Below are 18,443 nucleotides of genomic sequence, written 5' to 3'. Positions count from 1 at the left end.
GGACCCTCAGCCCACAACAGTCCCAGAGCAGGGAGGAGGAGGAGGCCTGGGGGACTGGGCTGGCAGGCACATGGAGCCTGTCTGCTGAAGTGAAAAGCCACAAGAAAAGAGGAGGAAAGCATTTCCCCTGGCACAGGCTGGCAGGCTGCTGGCATCACTCAGAGGCAATGCCTTGTCACCTGCCACCCCCTCAGCAGAGCAAGCTCCAGCTGACCTAAAGCAAACTGTGCTTACAGGCTTCCATCAGGGAAAACATCCATCCTTCCCTCCACCAGCACCATGACATGCAGAGGGAACACAGACTGCAGAGCTCGAGGGCTTCTGGGGGAGGACATGACACACCATGGCCAGCTCTGGCACTGGGAAAAGCCTGACTGCTCTGCCCAAGCTGCTCCAAAAGTTTGGAGAAGGGAGCAAATTTGGGCAGGAGAGTGTAGGCAGTGATTGGACTCAATTTTGAGGCTGTCCTTAGGCCAATAAAAGCCAGTGCTGAGCAGGGAACAGGGGCTGTGAGCACCTGCTGCTCTCTGTCCCTCCACTCCCTGAGCACAGCCAAGACCTGAGGACAAGCAAGTTTGTCCTCTGATGGGGGCCAGGGGAACAAACAGGCTCTTGTTCTCCCTGACAGTGACCTTTCTGCCAGGTGAAGCTATTTGTGTGTGCCGGTGATGTCCAGCCTCACCCACACCCTGCCAGCAGAGAGGAAAGTGCAGGCTGTGATTTACGAAATTCCGGTGTCAGGAGACACCCTCAGGCCACGGCTTTTGGAAAGTAAATGTCATCCCAGCACTTCAGGTCTGTACTGGGAAACCTGATCTGCCAAAAGCCTCCTTAGGTGTTTGCCCATGGGCGTAACTGGGGCAGGACTGACTGTAAGGGCACAGCTTCGACCTGCAGAAGGCACAGGTGTACATCAGGGAGATGGGAGGTCTGGGAGGGTTCAGGTTCTCATCCCTGCTCAGGGTGGGAACAGAAACGTGCAAGAACACAAAGGAGGTAGGAGTCCAGCTTTCCCAACAGCTACATTTAGGCAGCAAACTTGAAAAGTGACACAGAACCCGCATCCCACCTCCAGGCCTCAAGAAAAACAACACATTCCTTCTTCCACGCAGTGCCAAAGGACTGACTCAGCCTCCAAGGTCACCGTAAGCACTTCCTAATGGATGCTTTGCTGCCTTAAAACCTCGGTCTTCATTCCCGAGGCCTATAAAAACTAAGGAGGCGAAGCAAATGGTGAGTGCTATGGCTCCCCGGGGAGCCCGTGCAGTGAGCATTATCACCTCCTCATCAAAATGTAAAACCCAGCTCTCCTCCTCATTAGTCTCCCACTCTTAAAATAATGATTGTAAAACGGCCACAGCTGGCCTCAAAGCAGGATGGAGGGGGGAGGGCACACTGTGGTCTGCATTTCCTATTTGGAATAGATGCTCCTTGGGAGGTCAAAATGAGCAGGGAAAGGTGGGTGTCAGCCCTTTTTCCAGGGTGCTGGCTTGGGCCCTAGTCCCAGAATGCCTGGGAATGATGAGCTGAAAGATTTGCCACAGGGCAGTTAAATCTGGAGACGGCTCAGTGGGCTTGATGAGCCAAGCACGTTGGCCTCAGTGCCCATCTCCTCTGAGGGCTGTTGGCTTATACACGCTGCTGCTTCCTTTGGGATTTCACCCAAACTGCTGCCTCTTCCTGAAACCCCCCTGGACCACAGGCTCATGCTCACTGAGCAGCACAGATTCAGGCCCTGGTTTGTGAACTTGGGCCAAATACACATTCCCATGTGGAAGCAGGAGGGCAGATCAGCCCTGTGTGCCTGTCAGCCCCTCAGAGCCCACATGGACTGTGCTGTCTGTGCAGATTCACTTCCTGAGAAGGGACTCAGCTCTGATAATAAACAAAATGTATTTGTTTCTTGAAGCCTAATGAATATTCAGTGAACCATGCTGTTTTCAAAGAGAAACAATTATAGCCCAGAAAGAGCTGAGCAGGAGAGGCAGCTTTTGAGCAAAACCCTTTCACATTTATTTTAAAATTCTGCAAATTCATGTCGTGACTGCCCTGCTACCAGCTGTTCCTTCAAAACTGGTCACTGGCTTGAGCCTTTTACAAGGATTTATTTTAATGACATGATTATCTGTATGAAAAGGGGTGATCCTTTCTCACATCTCAGTTTACTCACAAGTGCAGGTCACAGGTCCTTGTTTGAATTTCACAGAGCAGGCTGGAATGTGACACTGCGTAGCCAGGGTCAGCTGCAGGCTGATGAAAACAAGGAACTGTCAGATGCACTTGAAGAACTTACTGGCCATTTAAATCAGTACAACCACTTCTCTTGGTAAGCAAAGGGAAGGATATCCATAGCTGTCTGGATAAAAACTGGACAAAACTGCACCCCATGTTTTAAGCAGCCATCTCTTCCCTCGCATTCGCCAGGCCTGGAAACAAGGAAATCTTCTCCAGACAAGATCCAATCCTCCCCAGTACAAGAGGATTGTGTCTGGGGCTGCATTCCTTCAGCCCCAGACACAACAGATTCACTGGAGCACGTTAAACACCATTTTTCATTCCACAGTCCAGTGCCACATTCCAAAACACAAGTGTGGTGTGGGTTCTTGCATCTCCTTTCCAAGCATTTTGCCAATATTTGGAAAGAATGAATTAATCTTCTCTTATTTCAGGTCTTTCTAGCCTTTGACAGTATTCTTGCCATTCTCCAGCAGCTACTGGGGCTGTGTTTTGTAGGTACTACCAGCTTTTGCAGCTCCTAAATTCAGCTGAGTTCATAGGAAGCAACTGCTCTGCACATCCATCTCAGGCTGGGCTGTGTCAGAGGACGTGATCACAGTCAGAGGACAGACCTGCAGCACTCTGAGGGTGGGACAAGCCTCAGGGCAAGTTAAAATACACAATCTCACAGTATGCAAGTTCACACACAGCTTCTACCCCTTTGAACCTGCACACACTATGACAGATAACTTGGCACCAAAGCAAAAATATATATGTATTTTATTATTTCATAAATAAATTTTAATATACATATATATCTTCCTGGTTCTACCATATCTCTCCACCTGACCACACTTCTTATTTCTTCATGGAGAACATGTGCTGCTTCCATCCAGGGCAGCAGGGATCCCTCAGTGAGAAGCAGCAGCACGGGACAGGGTGGTCCGGCAGAGTGGAACTCCCCGCAGGGTCTGTGAGCTGGCAGAGGTTACCTGAAAGAAACAGCACAGGCCTTCAGGCACTGGGGAGGATCCATTCTAATTTTAGGCTCTTCTGGCAGCAGCTGCCCTAGAGAACAGCACTGTGCAAGGAAATGAGCACTGCAGGTAGGTCACCTTCACCATCACATAGTCCCCGGGCTGGGCTCTGCCTGGAGCCCCGGGCTCAGCAGCATCCTCCAGCTCGGCGTCGGGGAAGATCACCTTGATGTTGCCATCGTTCCTCCCACACAGCTCCAAGGCAGAGCGTTTGCTGGGCTGGAAAGAGGACAGGGAACATTACCTGCATGGCAATTGCTCTGATTCACTGCTGGGCTTTATTGCCTCAGGAATTAATTGAGCACTATTGATGGTATTAAACCCACATTAACCAAGCCCTGGAACACAGCACTGTGTCCAGAGCTGCTGAGTGACACTCACACACCAAAGCACAAATTCTGTGCTTGGCCAGAGATGCATCCCTAACTGATCCCATTCCCTGTGCTCAGCTCAGTGCTCTGGCAAAGTCAGGCTGTCTGCTTAAGTGTGAAGAAATGGTCTTGGGAGTCCTGGGATTACAAGGGGAAAGTGAGAAGGGAAGGCAGAAGTAGTGACTGCTGTGCACAGCCTCAGATCCAGCAAGAAAGGAGGAAGACAATTCCATTCGAGGCCCACTCACCCCTTCCACCAGCACCAGCTGGGCCTGTCCCACCAGTGCTGCGTTGGCCCTCGCAGCCTCCTCCCGGAAGGTGGCAATGAGCTGCTCCAGCCGCCGCTTCTTCACATCTGCGGGGACATCGTCCTGCAGCCGGTGATGTGCCCGTGTCTTCTGCACACACAGAGCCAGAGCAGCCCCTCAGCACCCAGCCTGAGCCCAGAGCCTTGTCTGACCCACTGCTCCTACAGCAACAGCTTCCCACATTCCAACAGCATTTCAGTTTGTATCACAAAGGAACTATTCAAGTGCCAGCCATGCCCTCATGCTCCTCACATCTTTCTCTTCCACCTTTTAGGCAGAAGGTCTGATGCAGGGCACTGAGTATCAGTGGCTGTGAAACAGTTTTGCAGTTCCTGTGTGGGATGTGCCTGTGCCTGTCCATCCATAGACAGGCAACAGATTCTACTACTTCTAATCTATATACTGAATGGTGTTCCAAATCCCTTTGCTTCCTTAAGTTTCCCAACCTTTTGTCCTCTTCCCCAACAGTATCATACATTCTGGAGAGCATTCTAATGGAGACTTACCAACTACCCACTCTTCTCATGGAAACACCTTCTCAAAAATTCACCACTTCCCTCCAGAGTTGACTGACAGACCCTCATAGCTGGGCTCCAGCCCAACTCCATTAGCACATTCCTCATCAGCAAATAATGGATTCACAGCCTCTGCTGACACAGTTACTTCCCTGCAATGACCCTGGAGCATCTGCAGAGCCGGGTCACCAAGCAGTTACCAATCCTGACACTCCTACAGAGAAGGTGGAAGCCTCCCAGGCACAACAACAGCCCTTGCAGAACCACATACCCTATAAGTGCTACCTGGGACAAATGACATCTACCAGTATACCAAATCTTTGGGTATGATTTTCATCAGCTTTTTAAAAAATGTGTTATTATGAGAAAGAGTACTGAGGAGTTTAGGGGACACAGCCAGAGATAACAGCCTTCTCCACGAGGGCCTGTGCTCACCTGTCTCATGCTGTAGGCAAACAGGAAGCCAACGTTGTAGCGGACTTCCCGCAGCAAGGACACCGTCTGCAGGTGATCCTCCTCTGTCTCTCCACAGAACCCAGCAATGAAATCACTGCTCAGGCTCACTCCTGTAACAGAGACACAGCTGTACACTTCCCTCATGGAAGACAGGAATGCTGCACTCAGGAAAGGACAGTGAGATACAGTCATGCTGAATTCAGACCAAGCCAAAGGAACACACACCTGGAATAGAATCACGCACGTGGTGCACGAGCTCTAAATATGCTTCTCTTGTGTATCTGCAATGAACAGCACATGGATTTGCTAACTGGAAACCCACAACATCAGTGAGGAGAAACCAGCAGGCAAATCAAAGGGCAGGACACAGGGCTCCTCATGGGTGACCCACCCTCGCCGCATGGCCTCCAGGACTCGTGTGCTCCCACTCTGGGCTGGGAGGTGCAGCTGCTTGCAGATGTTGTGTCGCTCCTGGATGAGCTGCAGGACCTGCGGTAAGTGATCAGGAGATGTCTCAGACAGCTTAACTGTACCTGGGTGCCAAAGGAAAAGTCTTCCCTGGTTAAAAGCCAGCAAACTGCAAACCTGCCAGCTTTAGCCCCAACATCCAACTCCCAGGAGCTGCTGTTCCCAGTTTGGGAATCCACATTGTCTTTGTTTGGGAAGGCAGCACAGCCCATACCTCACATTTCAGAGCTGCCTTGCTGCCTCCAAGCAGAGGCCAAGGTGTTTATTTTACACTTGCCTCATCAGGAAAATCCTTGGGGTGTGGAGAGGTGAAACGGATCCTCATTTCTGGATCAATCCTAGAGACCTGGTCCAGCAGGTGTGAGAAGCGCAAACCTCCCGCTTTGGCTTTGTAGACTGTGCTAAAGCCACGGCTGAGGCCTGGGGCAGCCACTGACTGAAACTGCACCTCAGACAGGTCTCGAAAGCTGTTGACATTCTGACCCAAGAGGGTCACTTCTTTCACTCCCTACAAAATAGAGAGGAAGAAATATAATCTGGGCAGGATGGCTGAGCTGCAAGGTCAGCCATAGTTTTTACTGCAAGGAGTTTACAACAGAAGCCCTCCCATCCCTGTCAGGGCGTATTACAAGGGGAATCCAAAAGCCACTGGTGGAACCCCACCACAACCTCATCTCTGCAGATAAAGGCAGTGACACTGGTTACAAGTAGCACTGAAAACATTGTTACCAGGAACTACCCTTCCTCCCATGGCTTGGGACAGGCGGGAGGAGGCTCTGCCTCACCTGATCCGAGAGCATCCTCACTTCCTGCAGGATGGAGGCGATGGGGCGGCTCCTTTCCCGGCCTCGGGTGAAGGGCACGATGCAGTAACTGCACATGTTGTCACAGCCCCGCATGATGGACCTGCCCAGAGGTAAAGCATGGGTCACCTCCCTCCTGCAGAACCATCCACGCTGCATCCTGCCCAGGATGAGCCCAGAACTGCTCCCTGCAGCCAGCTCCACACACACACCATCCACACTGGATTCAGCTTGCCCTGAGCTAACACCTCCTGATTTTTTATGCACATTTTTAAGAAAGCTGGAAAGAGCTACTGAAGCACAGACAGCCACTGCAGCCTGGCAGTGATCAAAGATCCTTCTACATCCCACTCCTGCAGAGTGACACTGTCCTTCCATACGCTATGGCCACACTGAGAAGAGTCTGATTTCATGTCTGACAATGCTACCACCAAAACTAAACAATCAGAAGGTATAATATGTTTCTCTCAGCAGAGAACAAGAAATAGCAGAACCTGGGGCAGGGGACCACAGAAGGAAGGGGATGAGAAAAGCATGGACTTCAGGAAGGGACAGTGGCACAGAAATCACTCAATGCAGCATCAGGCTGAAAGTCAGCATTCCCAAAGCAGAGGGAGAGAAGTCCACAACAGCCAGAGTTCAGGGCATGCTCTCCAGGGCTCAGTCACACAGCAAAGCAACAGCAAAAACACACACACACACACACACACACACACACACAGACACACACACACACTCTGGGAGAGACAGTGCAGCCAGGCACTGCATCTCCTGGGCAGCTGTTGTCACTGACACATCTACTCTGCACAGATTTCCAAATCAGAGCCACGGAAACAAGCACTGGGAAAAGGTACTCACACAAATGCTGTTGTGCCACCTGCACTAGTCTGGACAGGCAGAATGTCAGCATAGGTCTCATCTAGGGACAGCAGGACGTTGGCAGCTTGCTGGCCAGACTCTGCCACTGCCAGCAGCCGGGGAAGATCACGGTAGGCATCAGGGCCTGCCACGACATCGACTAGCTTCTCCCTGTGCAGAATCTCCTCCTTAAGCCTCTCAGCCATGCATCCTGCCACCAAAGGAGAAGGCTCCTTGTGAGGCAGTGCCTGCCCTCTGTTACTCCCCTGCAGCCCCTTCCAGCTGCTTTCACCCCAGGCCAAGGTGGCTGCTGCCAGCGGGACTCAGGCCATGCAGCCCGGCCGTACCCAGGATCCCGACGCGGAGCGGAGCTCGAGCCTGGGGCCGCCGGGCCTTCAGCGCCTTGAGGTGCTGCAGACGGTTCCAGATGGCCTGCTCTGCCTTCTCCCTGGGGAGCCAGCACAACGGGCTACTGCAGCTGCTGCTCCTGCACTGAGCCCCAGCCTGAGCGCCCCAAGTGCTCTGTGAGGAGAATTCAGCTAAAGCAGGGAACCTAATGGCACCTGAGAGTGCGTTTGTGGTGTGCGGATTACGTCTTGTCTCTGTCTATCTGCTATCACTTTGCTTGCCTCAGAGCATCTCCCCTGCAGAAATACTTTAGGGACTAAGCTCTTGGGGAGAAAAAGTGCCTTGGCCACACTGCAAAGTACCCTGCAATAAGCATTTGGTGTCTTCTGCATTCAGAAAAAACAAGGAAAAGTTCTCTTTATATCAAGTTGCCCCTAAACATATTTCTTACACTTTTTAAGTACAGACACTGTACTAGAGAGTTACTTCAAGAGAAGATAGACTATTTTAAAATAAAATCATTAATTGTGCAGGTCTCTCACTGCCCATGGCATATACACAGAGATTACACTACCAAAGAACTTCTCACCACCCAGAGAAGCAATTCACAGCACAATTAATGTTGTAAATCATAGCACCAGCCAGCCCTACCCTCAACTAAATAGCCAGTATCACACCTGCACACTCCTTTCCTCATGCAACATCTTTATTGCCTTGGTTTTCAAATGGTAATTCCTTAAAAAGTGTCCCAAACCAGCGAGAAACATCTCCTTACCTCACGGAACAGGTGACAAGAAGAACCACATCTGCCTAAATCGAAAGCAACAAAAAGAGAAGAATCTATAAAAATCAAACAATAAGTTCTCATGCCCTGCCCAGGTAACCTGAAGAGGTAGACTATAAAACTCACTAAACTCAGGAAAAAAGACCTACCTGAGTACACAGTAGGTTTCAGCAAAAAGAGTTGCAAGAAAGAAACAGAAGACAAGCAGAGTCTTCACTAAATGGTAAAAGTAAACTCAAAGATGAGACAGGAGGATCCCGCTGTGTCCAATCCCTCTCCAACTGAGACAGAGCCCAGTAGTTTAAAGAAAAAAGACAACCCACAGCTTTCTAGCACACTTGTTAAGCAGTTTCCTTCATTTCACAGAACTCAGACTGCAAAACTCGTAACATCCCACAGGGTTGCAATCCAGGGAAAAGCTGGGACTTGCAGGCACAGCCAGGGCATGAGTGCTGTGCTCCAGGAGAGCTGCCAAGGTGCTGCCTTACCTCACCCAGCTCCTTTGTCCTGGCATAGCCATTCTTCTGCAGGATGGCCCAGACGATCTCGGTGTCACTGACATTCATCTGGCAGCCGTAGGTCTCCAGGTACACTGCAACAAAGGCCATGTGACACAGGAGCCTGCTCAGCTCCCATCCACAACCTGTCCTAGCCCCTGCTCTGCGGGAACAAGCCCTCAACCCCACCACTGGAGCCAGGCAAGCAGCACAAAAGCTGCCTGCACCTGCAGCCCACAAGGGATAAACCGAAGGGCAGGCTCTGGGAAAACTGTGTGCTCTGCAACATGGCAGGGCTGGGCTGTGACTGCAGAGCAGCAGCAGCTGTGTCCTTACTGAGATACAACACTCAGGGCACTGAACACCATCCTCAACGGGGCACCACAGCCCCACAAGGGCTGCCACAGCCCCACTGACAGCCAGCACACAATGCGGGCAGGTGCCAGAGCAAGCTGCTCTCTGCTCAACTCCGTGGTGGAAAAACACGACTTTGTAGCCAAGAACTAAACTCCTTCTAGAGTCAAAACCCCCTCAGAGCCCCAAAAGCAACCAAACAACCCATTTTCCCACTCTGCTCTGACTGGGAAGCACCATTGTCTGCGCCGGCATTACGGCTGCCCGCAGCAAGGCCAGAGCAGGGGGGTTCGGCTGACTCCAACAGCTCCGACCCCGAAGACCCACAGACCTTTCGGGGTGCCGGGGGTAGAGCCCGGCTCAGGCGCCAGCTCTGGCGACGGCCCCGGCTGTCCCGCGGCAGCTGCCCTCAGGAAGTGCCGCAGGTCGGGCCCCGCGGGCAGCGCAAAGCCGCGCCACGCCGGCCACGGTCCCGGTCCGCAGCGCGCCCTGCGGGCGGCCCCAGTACGAGCAGCGGCCCCGGGCGGGCGGAGCAGCCCCGCCGCCCGCAGCGCTCGGGCCCCGGGCAGCATGGCCGCGGCCGGGGGGGAGCTTTGGGGGACGGACCGACCGGCCAGGGACGGAGCCGCCCCGCCGTGCGCCGACAATGCGGCTCCGCCGCCGCCTCCGCCCCTCGGCGCAGCGTTCCGCCCCGCCGCCATTCCGGGCCCGCCCCGCTGCTGGGCGGCGCCGCCGCGGGAATCCCAAAATCACAGAATCAATTAGGTTGGAAAAGAACTCCGAGGTCATCGAGTTCAGCCTGTGACCCAGAAACACCATTTCAGCCAAAACAGGGCACTGAGCGCAATGTCCAGTCTTCCCTTAAACACCTCCAGAGACGGTGACTCTACCACCTCCCTGGGCTGCCCATTCCAAGGCCTGACAACCCTTAATGTGAAGGAATTTTTCCTAATATCCAAAGTAAAAGTCCCCTGGTGCAGCTTAATGTGAAGGAATTTTTCCTAATATCCAAAGTAAAAGTCCCCTGGTGCAGCTTAAGACCACGTCCTCTCAACCTGTCCCTTTTTCCCTGGGAGCAGAGCCTGACCCCCACATGGCTGCTCCCTCCTGTCAGGGGATTGTGAGGGTGAAAAGGTCCCCTCTGAGCCTCCCTTCTTCCAGGCTGAATCCCTCCAGCTCCCTCAGCCTCTCTGATGCTGCAGCCCCTTCACCAGCTCCATTGCCCTTCTCTAGACATGCTCTGAACCTCCATGTGCATTTTGAAGTGAGAGACCCATAACTGGAGAAAGGACTTGAGGTGTGGGCCTCACAAACGCCAGGGGGACAATCCCTTCCCTGGTCTGGCTGCCCTACTGGTTACAGGCCATGTTGATAGAGGCCAGGATGTCCTTGACATTCCTGGCCACCTGGTGCTTATGTTCAGCTGCTGTTGACAGCAACCCCAGGGCCATTTCCACTGTGCTTTTTTCAACCACTCTACCCCAAGGCTGAAGTGAAGGCACAGGAGAGCAGGACACAGGTGATCCATGGTGCCTCGCTATGGCCATGGAAACAGACCAACGAAGTGGCCCTGATCCAGCTCCAGCTCCTACCTGGCCCAGTGCAGCCCCAAGCACAGACAGTGACACCAAGAGCAGAGCCGAAGCAACACCTTTATTGCTGCTCAGAGGGAGGAGGGGAGCAGGTGGCCCAGGGCAGGGGACCCCCAGCTCATGGTAGCACTGGGTGAGGCCCCAGCAGGAGGATGGAGGGTCTGGGCCAAGGCAGCAGTGCAGGACAGTGGCAGGACTGGTGGTCTTCAGCTCAGGCAGGGAAGGGCAAAGTGGTGAATGGAGCAGATTTAGTGCTGAAGGGCTCTCATCACCCTGTCTTCATCCCCGGGGCTGGAAGCGAACGTCTGCTCCAAGCAGCAGGAAATTCTGGGAGAAAGAGAGAAAGCGCTGGGCTGCTATGGGCCCTGGCAGCTGCCCTGCCCAGAGCCCACCACATCCCTGAAGGCAGAATGGATTGGGACCTGTGCTCTGGTTTGCTGCTGGGCCATTGGGATCTCAGTGAAGAGCACCCTCCCATTTGTCACTTTCCAGCACAGCTGAGGAAACTGGATTTGGAGGCTGTGCTGGTAAGCAGGGCTTTGTGGGCAGCAGGATGGGCCCCAGCTGGGGCCAGCTGCTCCCTCTCACTCACCTGGTGGAACCTCACAAGGATCTTGGAGAGCTGAATCCTGTCCAGAAGTGGCAGAGGGAAGCCCTCATCTAAGCGGGCTGGAAAAGACAACACATGTGTCTGCACTGGCATGGGAATGGGAGTCAAGGGAGCACGGAGCACTCAGAGAAGGTGGCCACCTCCTTCCCCCAGCCCTTTCCTCTCCTCCACTGCTCCTGGGGCAGGCAGAGGAAACTCCTGCCAAGCTCCACAGAAGGGCTGCCTGTTGTGCCATGACAGCCCCCTTGGCCACTCCTGCCACCAGCCCCACTCTGGTCTGAGCTGCTGGTGAGGCAGGAGATGCAGGGATTCGGGGAGAGGGTCTGGAAAGCATTAGGATCTGCACAGGGCTCATATTTTCCATTGCGTTTGCTGCTGGGAGCCTGTCAGAGCAGCAAGAGGCTCCCTCCGCTTCACAGCCGCCTCCTGCGCGCACTTTGCCCTGCATCAGCCTTGGCAATGAGGATTTAATTAGTGAGCTGGGACCCCTTGGATGGAGCAACCTGAGTCAGGGGTGCTCCAGCAACACCATTCCCTCTGTAGGTTCTCACCATTAAGATGTGGCAGGAGAACATTGGAAGTCAGGATGTTCATTATGGACTGCAGAAATTGCACCTGGCGAGTGGGGAGAGAGGGAGGAAAAGCTTTAGTCTGCAGGACAGGAGACATGCGGGCACTGCAGGATAATTCTAAAAAGAGACAAGAAGCTGGGCTGTGCACAACACTTTGCAGAGACCAGCAGCTTTGTCTGTTCACACTGGCAGTGTAGGAAATGTTTGGGGTGAGAGCAGCAATGGATCAGGCTCCGCATCCTTTCCCAGCCTTGCAGGCTGAGGCAGGAGGTGGCTGCAGGGTCAGTGTGGGGTCCCATGTTGGGAGGCAGCGAGGAATGAGTCCCTGTCCTGGCCCCCAGCAGGCTGCCAGCTCCATGCTGGGGGCTCTGGTTGTGGTCAAGGATAGCTTACCTGGAAAGTGCCAACAGCTGAATCCTTCAGAGAGAGCCTGATCCTGCACAGGGACAGAAGTGGTGCTGTGGAGGATGTGCCAAGGGAGGGAGCCATTCCACCCATCCATGGCCATGCAGATCCCACTCCCTCCAGCTCCAGCTCATTCCTTCCCTCCACAGCAAGCCCACGTCCCAGGGACCTTCCCATCCCCTCTCTGTCCCTGGGCACCCAAAACAGAAAGACCTCCAGCCACCCCCTGCCCAGTCAGTGGCTGCTCCCCTCTGTACCTGCCCACATCCAGGCTCCCAACTATGCGGCCGGATCTCACGTTGATGACAGCGGACACGTTCCCTGTCTGGGGAGAGAGCACAGAGCTCTGGCAGTGCTCACCCCACCTCAGCCCAAAGCAGACACCCAGGGGAACAGCCCTGACCAGCTGAAACACACCACTGCCCATCCAGGGGTGTGTCTGCATCCAGCATTAAACCTGGCATTTGTCAGCTCAGGAATTGTTCAGTTGGGGACACCCTCACTGTGCCTGGACAGCACCTGGGAGCGCCCCTGGCAGGATCTGGGCAACAGGACAGGGCACAGCTCAAACTCCCTTCTGCCCCATCACCGCAGGCCGTGTCTGAACTCACCAGGCTGAGGAGGAAGAGAGGAGCCAGGCTGGAGTTGGGAAGGATGGCATAAGCCTGGGCATCCACAATGGGCTGGAATGAGATTCCTCCTGGTCCAATAGTCAGGAATGGAGCAGTGGGAGTGGACAGCCTGAACTTCATTGGCATGTTTGGATACTTCTCCTCCAGCTGTGTGGGAGTAGGGAGAGGATGGGAATGATGGCACAAACCCCCAGTCCTGAGGGAGAACACCTGGCACAGAGCAAAGCCTGTGTGTGCAGGAGCTCTGGGCAGGCAGGGCCAGACTGCTCACCTGGGGAATGAAGGCTGAGAAGACAGAGGTGTCCAAACTGAATCTCGCTTCCTTTGGGATCTGCAGGGAGATGATTGTCACACTGAGGCAATGTGGCACAGAGGAGCCCATGGCGAGCCCATTGCATCCCCAAATGCTGCCATGTGTGACAGCCCGGCGTCATCCCACAGCCCCCAGCTCTCTCACTGGGGCTTCTCCAGGATTGCTGGCTGCTCCTGGAGCTCCTCAGCAAATGGAACCTCTTTCCCTGCCCTGTCCCACTCATGCCACTCACCTTGGCCTTTGTGATTTCAAAGACCAGTGCCCCAGCCTCGTGGTAGGCAATGCCGGCTGTGTTGAAGAAGTAGCTGGAGGCTCCAAAGTAAACCATGCGCTCGTGATCCGAGGGGAAGGCCAGCGGCAGCGGTGAGAAGGGGATGGGGGAGCGGTGGGCCAGGGAGTAGAATTCACCCTGGGAAGAGGGAGAGACGTGGAGAAGGGCTGCAAATAGCAGTGGGTCTCACCTGCTGACTCACGCTGGCAAACAGCATTTGCAGCAGGTTCCAAAACCTTGGCTCCCACCTGCCTTTGGCAATGGCATTGGCCAAATCAAGTCTTCCCAGGGCTGCTTCTCACCTTCAGGTCTGCATCCAGAGACTGGGCAGTTGCTCTTGGGGGTGCCACCAAGGAGTAATTGATCCCAATCTTGTCATCTATCCTGACTGTGACTGCAAACCCATGGAAGAGAGATGAGTATGAATGACACGGTTGGCAGCAGATGGCCTGCAATGGCATCTGGGCAGTGCTGTGATTGGGCTTCCTGGTGCACCAGCTCACTACCCACTGCTCCTCTGCTTGCTTTTGCTAGGAAGCAAAAACCTCCACTTTTCTCCTGTCTTTTTCACAGCCATTTCCTGGACCTGAGAAGTGGCCATCACCCCCAGTTAAGGTAACCTACGCTCCCACCAGCCCATGGGCACAGATTCTGCAGGTATTCCCACAGCCAGACAGGACACACAGTGATTTCTCTCTGCTGAGAAGGTGCTCCCCATCTCCCAGCTTGGGTGCCAGAACACCCGGAGATGGAGAGTGGACATAAAGTAAAACTTTCCTCATGGCTGGGAAAAACCAGGAAGAGCTGCTTCTAAGCCCACTTAAAGCCCCCCAGTACCTGGCATCGTCTGGACCTGCTTCTGGAGCTTGTTTTTTACAGACTTGGCCACATTGTCACACACCTGTGGGACAGAAAGGCCACAGAGCTCAGCAGGGGCAGCTGGGTCACAGCTCCATGACAAAGCTTGCTTAAGTAAATGAGCACACAGTGATGATTGCCTCCATTCATCAGGCAGCACATTAAGTGTCCAAGACACAAGCAGGATTTATACCTACAAGCATCTGCCTGCAGCAATTTCCCTCAGCACAGTTCAGCTCTGGGGAGACCCTTGGAAGGGAAATCTCATGTGGCCCATGCAGGAATGAACCGTGCTGAGCAGCCAGGGAATGGCTGAGGAAGAGCAACAGAGAGGATTAACCTACCCACAGGGGTGTGCTCTGGCTATATTTGGATCCCTATACTTGATCCTTTGAGCACATTACCTACAAGTGAGGACTAAAGACAATCAGGAATCCCAGGGCTCTGCCTTTCACTGCTAACATACCGTGGTCCCTAAATGCTTCTGCAACAGGGATGTAGCAGTCTTCTTGAATGTGTTGTAAAGCCACCTACAGAGAAACACAGAGAGAAGCCCAGCCTAGCTCAGATCCTTTCTGCAGAAGTATGTGCCCAGGAAAGGGAGACGATATAGAACATCATTCTCAAGCAAGACCCGGGAACATCATTCCTACACTAAACTGGCATCTGGCTTTGCCCCAGGGTTTACATTTGAAAACAGACTCACTTGTAAACCCCACTCACCACTTTAAATGTCCAGCCACAGCAGGAGAAATTCAGGCCAGATTTAAGACCAGGCAACATCAGATTTGCCAACAAGATACTCACACGAGGTCCCCATTCTAATGGCAAAGCATCATTCCCATGGCATTCCCATATGGGCTAACACAGAGCATTTCCAGACCTTCCAGTGAAGTCACATACCCAAGCTTGCCAGAAAAGCGCAACCCGACTTTGGAGGCGCGGGCACTGCAGTCTGAGGTGCTGATGGTGGGCCTCCCAGTGGTGTCACTGCCCAGCCTCAGGATGAATTTGATTGAGATATTTTCCACCTTCAGGTCAAAAGATCCGGGCCCACGGCTGCAGGGAGAAGGGGGAATAAGAAAGAGATATTTGTCAATGCCAAGACCTGGTGAAGAGACCTAAAATCTGTTGAGGATGCATCAATCTGGATCAGTCTCCCCCTTGTATGGTGCATCCAGAGGAGATTTGGAAAGTGTTTAAATTCAAGGGGAGCAAATTTTACTGGCACATAAACTAGGAGAGGTAACTTTTACACAGAGAGGAGTGAGAGTAATTAGGGGTGGTGGAAGAGAGACCTGAGGGTCCATGTATACCTCCCCTTTCATGTGCCTTGTTCCTGCCTCCCACCCTGTTTTATCCGGGGGATCAAAGTGACAGCTGCCCAAAACAGAAGGGAGAGGAGAAAAAACCTGTCAAATTCAAGAGTGGGAGACACAGAGTAGGTGCCTGAATAGGGAGAGGAAGAGCTGGCCACTCACATAAAGAGAAACTTCACCCAGCAGTCCCCATTCAGCTCAACAGAGGCGTTGGAGATGGAGACCTGCAGGCCCACATTGGGGACCGGGGTAATCCGTGAGTGAGGCAAGCGGAAAGTGGGAATGTGCAGCCTAAAATATAGAAATAAAATGAAAAATCATGTTACAGTGGTTCCACACTCCCAAGCACAAGGCAAAGGAGGGATGGAGGGAGGGAGACAATCAGGGAGGGAAGAAGGGTGAGCAGGATGGAGTCACTGCACTGGCAGCATTTCCAGCTGCAGTTCTGCTGCTGCAAAGCTATGCCTGGCAGGGTCACACAGTGTAGAGTGGCACCTTTGGGAATGGGGCCCTTGCAGCCACCCAAGGCGGCTCCAAACACTGCGCTGCAGGAGAAGAGAGGCACCCGGGCAGCAGGGAGCTGGCAATTCCACAGGGACTGGGCTCCTGCTTCACATGCCTTGTCCCACAGGCAAGGCCATCTCCACTACCCAGGCTGTGATTGCACACAGTCCACCCATGCCCACACTGCTGTGACCCTCATTCCAATTTTCGCCTTGGGCAAGGAGAAAAACAGGAACATGCACCAAGGACACGGCCAACATCTCAGGGAGCTGTGGAGGGGACAGGATGCTCCGCAGTGCTCAGGGGGCTCTCCATCATCGCCACTCCTCCTGCCCCTCGCCGTGGTCAGGAGGGCAGTGGGTGGCTCCAGGCCACTGGCGAGGCTCACAGGGCTTACCTGGAGAGTGAATAGTGCAACTCCCCCGATTTACCCGAGATGTTTGGCAGCTTCAGCTGGGCCAGCTCCTTCTCCAGGATCGCAATCCCCTGCTCTTGGGCTACAGGGACACAGGGACAGCGTCACTCCACCATTCCACCACTCCATCATTGCAGCCACAGGAGCTGCAGCACACACTGGGCATGCAGCAGAAGGATCAAAGGAAAGATCCAGGTGATGCTGCCTCCCAGGCTGGCTTTAAAGCAAACCTCTGTGCACACAGCCCTGAGAGCACACAGGCAATGCTGCCTGGAGCCCTGCTTGCAGCCCCAGGGGAAGGTGGTGGCTGCAGAAAGGAGAGAAGTGTCCCAGCCTCACTCTCCAGGCAGTGCACTGGGGGAGATCTGCATGAGGTCTGAGGCCCTGGGATGCTGTGTGTTTCTCACACAGTGTATTTCAATCCATAACTGTGCTCTGCTGGAGCCAGGGCTCTGCCTGCCTCGATAAAACCAGCACGGGGCCCATCCATCTCTGTCACTGCCCCTCCCTAAACTCCCCAGCTCCTCTCTCCTCTGCAGCTCCCTCCTCCAGGGCTCACGGCTCAGCTGCCTGGATGTGCTGTGGGAGCAGCACCCTCCTGCTGTGCCAGCCTCCCACACTGCCTGGCTGCAGCTCCCTGAGACCCCACAGGGCTGGGCCCCTCTGCAGGGGCTCCATCAAGCTGTGGTGTAGGGGGCAGGCAGGTGCAGCAGGGGAAGCCCTGGCCGATGGTGCATTTGGCACCCCTGGCCAAGGATTTCCCCACCCTGTCCCTGTGCTCCTCACATGGGCACCCATGGCCAAGGATCTCCCATTCTGCCCCAGGACCCTGCACTTCTCACAGGGTACTTGGCTCCACACCTCTGCCACCAGCACATCTGTCAGGAGAGAAATCAGAAGCAAACCCACCGTAGTCCAAGCCTGCCTGGGTGATCCTCACCACAAAGCCGGGGTTGGTGGCTGTGCTGAGTGCCAGGCACAAGGCCAGTGCCCCACAAGCCACAGCCACGCTCTGCATTCCCATCCTGGCTGCCCACATGCCACGTTGTGCAGGGCTCTCCCTGCCCACACCACCTTTATATCCCAGCCAAAACAGGAACCTTGGGCAAAGGTGGTGTTAGGAACCATGGGGGCCTCTCTGGGACTTCCTGCTTGGCCACCACCCTGCTCCACTGTGCTGCTGGCACCGTGGCTGCATGGCCCAGCACAGAGGCACACCTGGTGGCTCCCACCCAAAGCAGGGAAGGAGCAGTGGAAACTGGGAGGCAACAGCCTAGTTTCCAGCTCTCTGTCACTGCCAGCCTGGGAATTCCCCGGGCAGCTTGTACCAGTGCCAGAGGCAGGACTGCTGCTGCTCTCCAGCCTCACACTGGCAGGTGTATGTCGGCTGGGAACCAGATGGAAAACCCGTGGACACAGGAAGAAAAATGAGACCACCCTGCCTCAGTTTGGAGAGAACTTGGAAAGAGAAGTCATCAGCCCAAAATAAGGCCTCTCTTAGCCATATCCAGGAGAAGTTCATTGTTACCCATAGGATTGGTCAATGGTCAGGATCAGTGACAACTGAGGTTGTCCCTAGACCTACAGGAACTTCAGCACAGAGAGGTCATGGGAGGCATCAGGGCCTGCCACAACATCAAGCAGCTTCTCCTGTGCAGAATCTCCCCCTTAAGCCACTGTGCTTTTTCCAATCACTCTGTCCCAAGGCTGGAGTGAAGGCACAGGAGAGCAGGACACAGGTGTTCCATGGTGCCTTGGAATGACCATGGAAACAGCCAAACCAGGTGGTCCCAATCCAGCTCCCATCTGTCCCTGTGTGGCCCGAGGTGCAGACAGTGACACCAAGAGCACAGCCCCAGCACCGACGCCTTTATTGCTGCTCAGAGGGAGGAGGGGAGCAGGTGGCCCAGGGCAGGGGACCCCCAGCTCATGGTAG

At 54.2% G+C, this 18,443-nt stretch overlaps 2 protein-coding genes across 2 annotated transcripts; both read right to left on the bottom strand.

The window, feature by feature from the left end:
* Positions 1-2,967: 2,967 nt before the first annotated feature.
* Positions 2,968-9,675, bottom strand: CDK5RAP1 (CDK5RAP1 mitochondrial tRNA methylthiotransferase). The gene is made up of 13 exons (XM_054644317.2): positions 9,348-9,675; positions 8,654-8,757; positions 8,157-8,191; positions 7,381-7,481; positions 7,034-7,244; positions 6,158-6,278; positions 5,650-5,880; positions 5,296-5,393; positions 5,130-5,185; positions 4,884-5,014; positions 3,874-4,023; positions 3,333-3,473; positions 2,968-3,209 (listed from the first exon to the last, which is right to left on the bottom strand). Exons 1-13 carry the CDS (start codon positions 9,586-9,588, stop codon positions 3,129-3,131), a joined length of 1,701 nt encoding a protein of 566 aa, XP_054500292.1. The 5' UTR covers positions 9,589-9,675; the 3' UTR covers positions 2,968-3,128.
* A 1,008-nt stretch (positions 9,676-10,683) lies between these two features.
* On the bottom strand, positions 10,684-17,531 carry LOC129127842 (bactericidal permeability-increasing protein-like). Its single transcript, XM_054644726.2, has 15 exons — positions 17,417-17,531; positions 16,490-16,589; positions 15,751-15,879; positions 15,173-15,328; positions 14,736-14,799; positions 14,249-14,312; positions 13,714-13,805; positions 13,373-13,549; positions 13,099-13,158; positions 12,807-12,974; positions 12,453-12,520; positions 12,184-12,226; positions 11,770-11,833; positions 11,201-11,277; positions 10,684-10,935 (listed from the first exon to the last, which is right to left on the bottom strand). The coding sequence occupies exons 1-15, from the start codon at positions 17,529-17,531 to the stop codon at positions 10,888-10,890; spliced, it is 1,425 nt and encodes a 474-aa protein (XP_054500701.2). The 3' UTR covers positions 10,684-10,887.
* Between the last annotated feature and the right edge of the window lie 912 nt (positions 17,532-18,443).

This window comes from Agelaius phoeniceus, chromosome 17 (genome assembly GCF_051311805.1).
Source record: "Agelaius phoeniceus isolate bAgePho1 chromosome 17, bAgePho1.hap1, whole genome shotgun sequence".
Classification (NCBI taxonomy): Eukaryota; Metazoa; Chordata; class Aves; order Passeriformes; family Icteridae; genus Agelaius; species Agelaius phoeniceus.
Note: the sequence above shows the minus strand (reverse complement) of the source record. Positions and strands in the feature narration are given on the sequence as shown.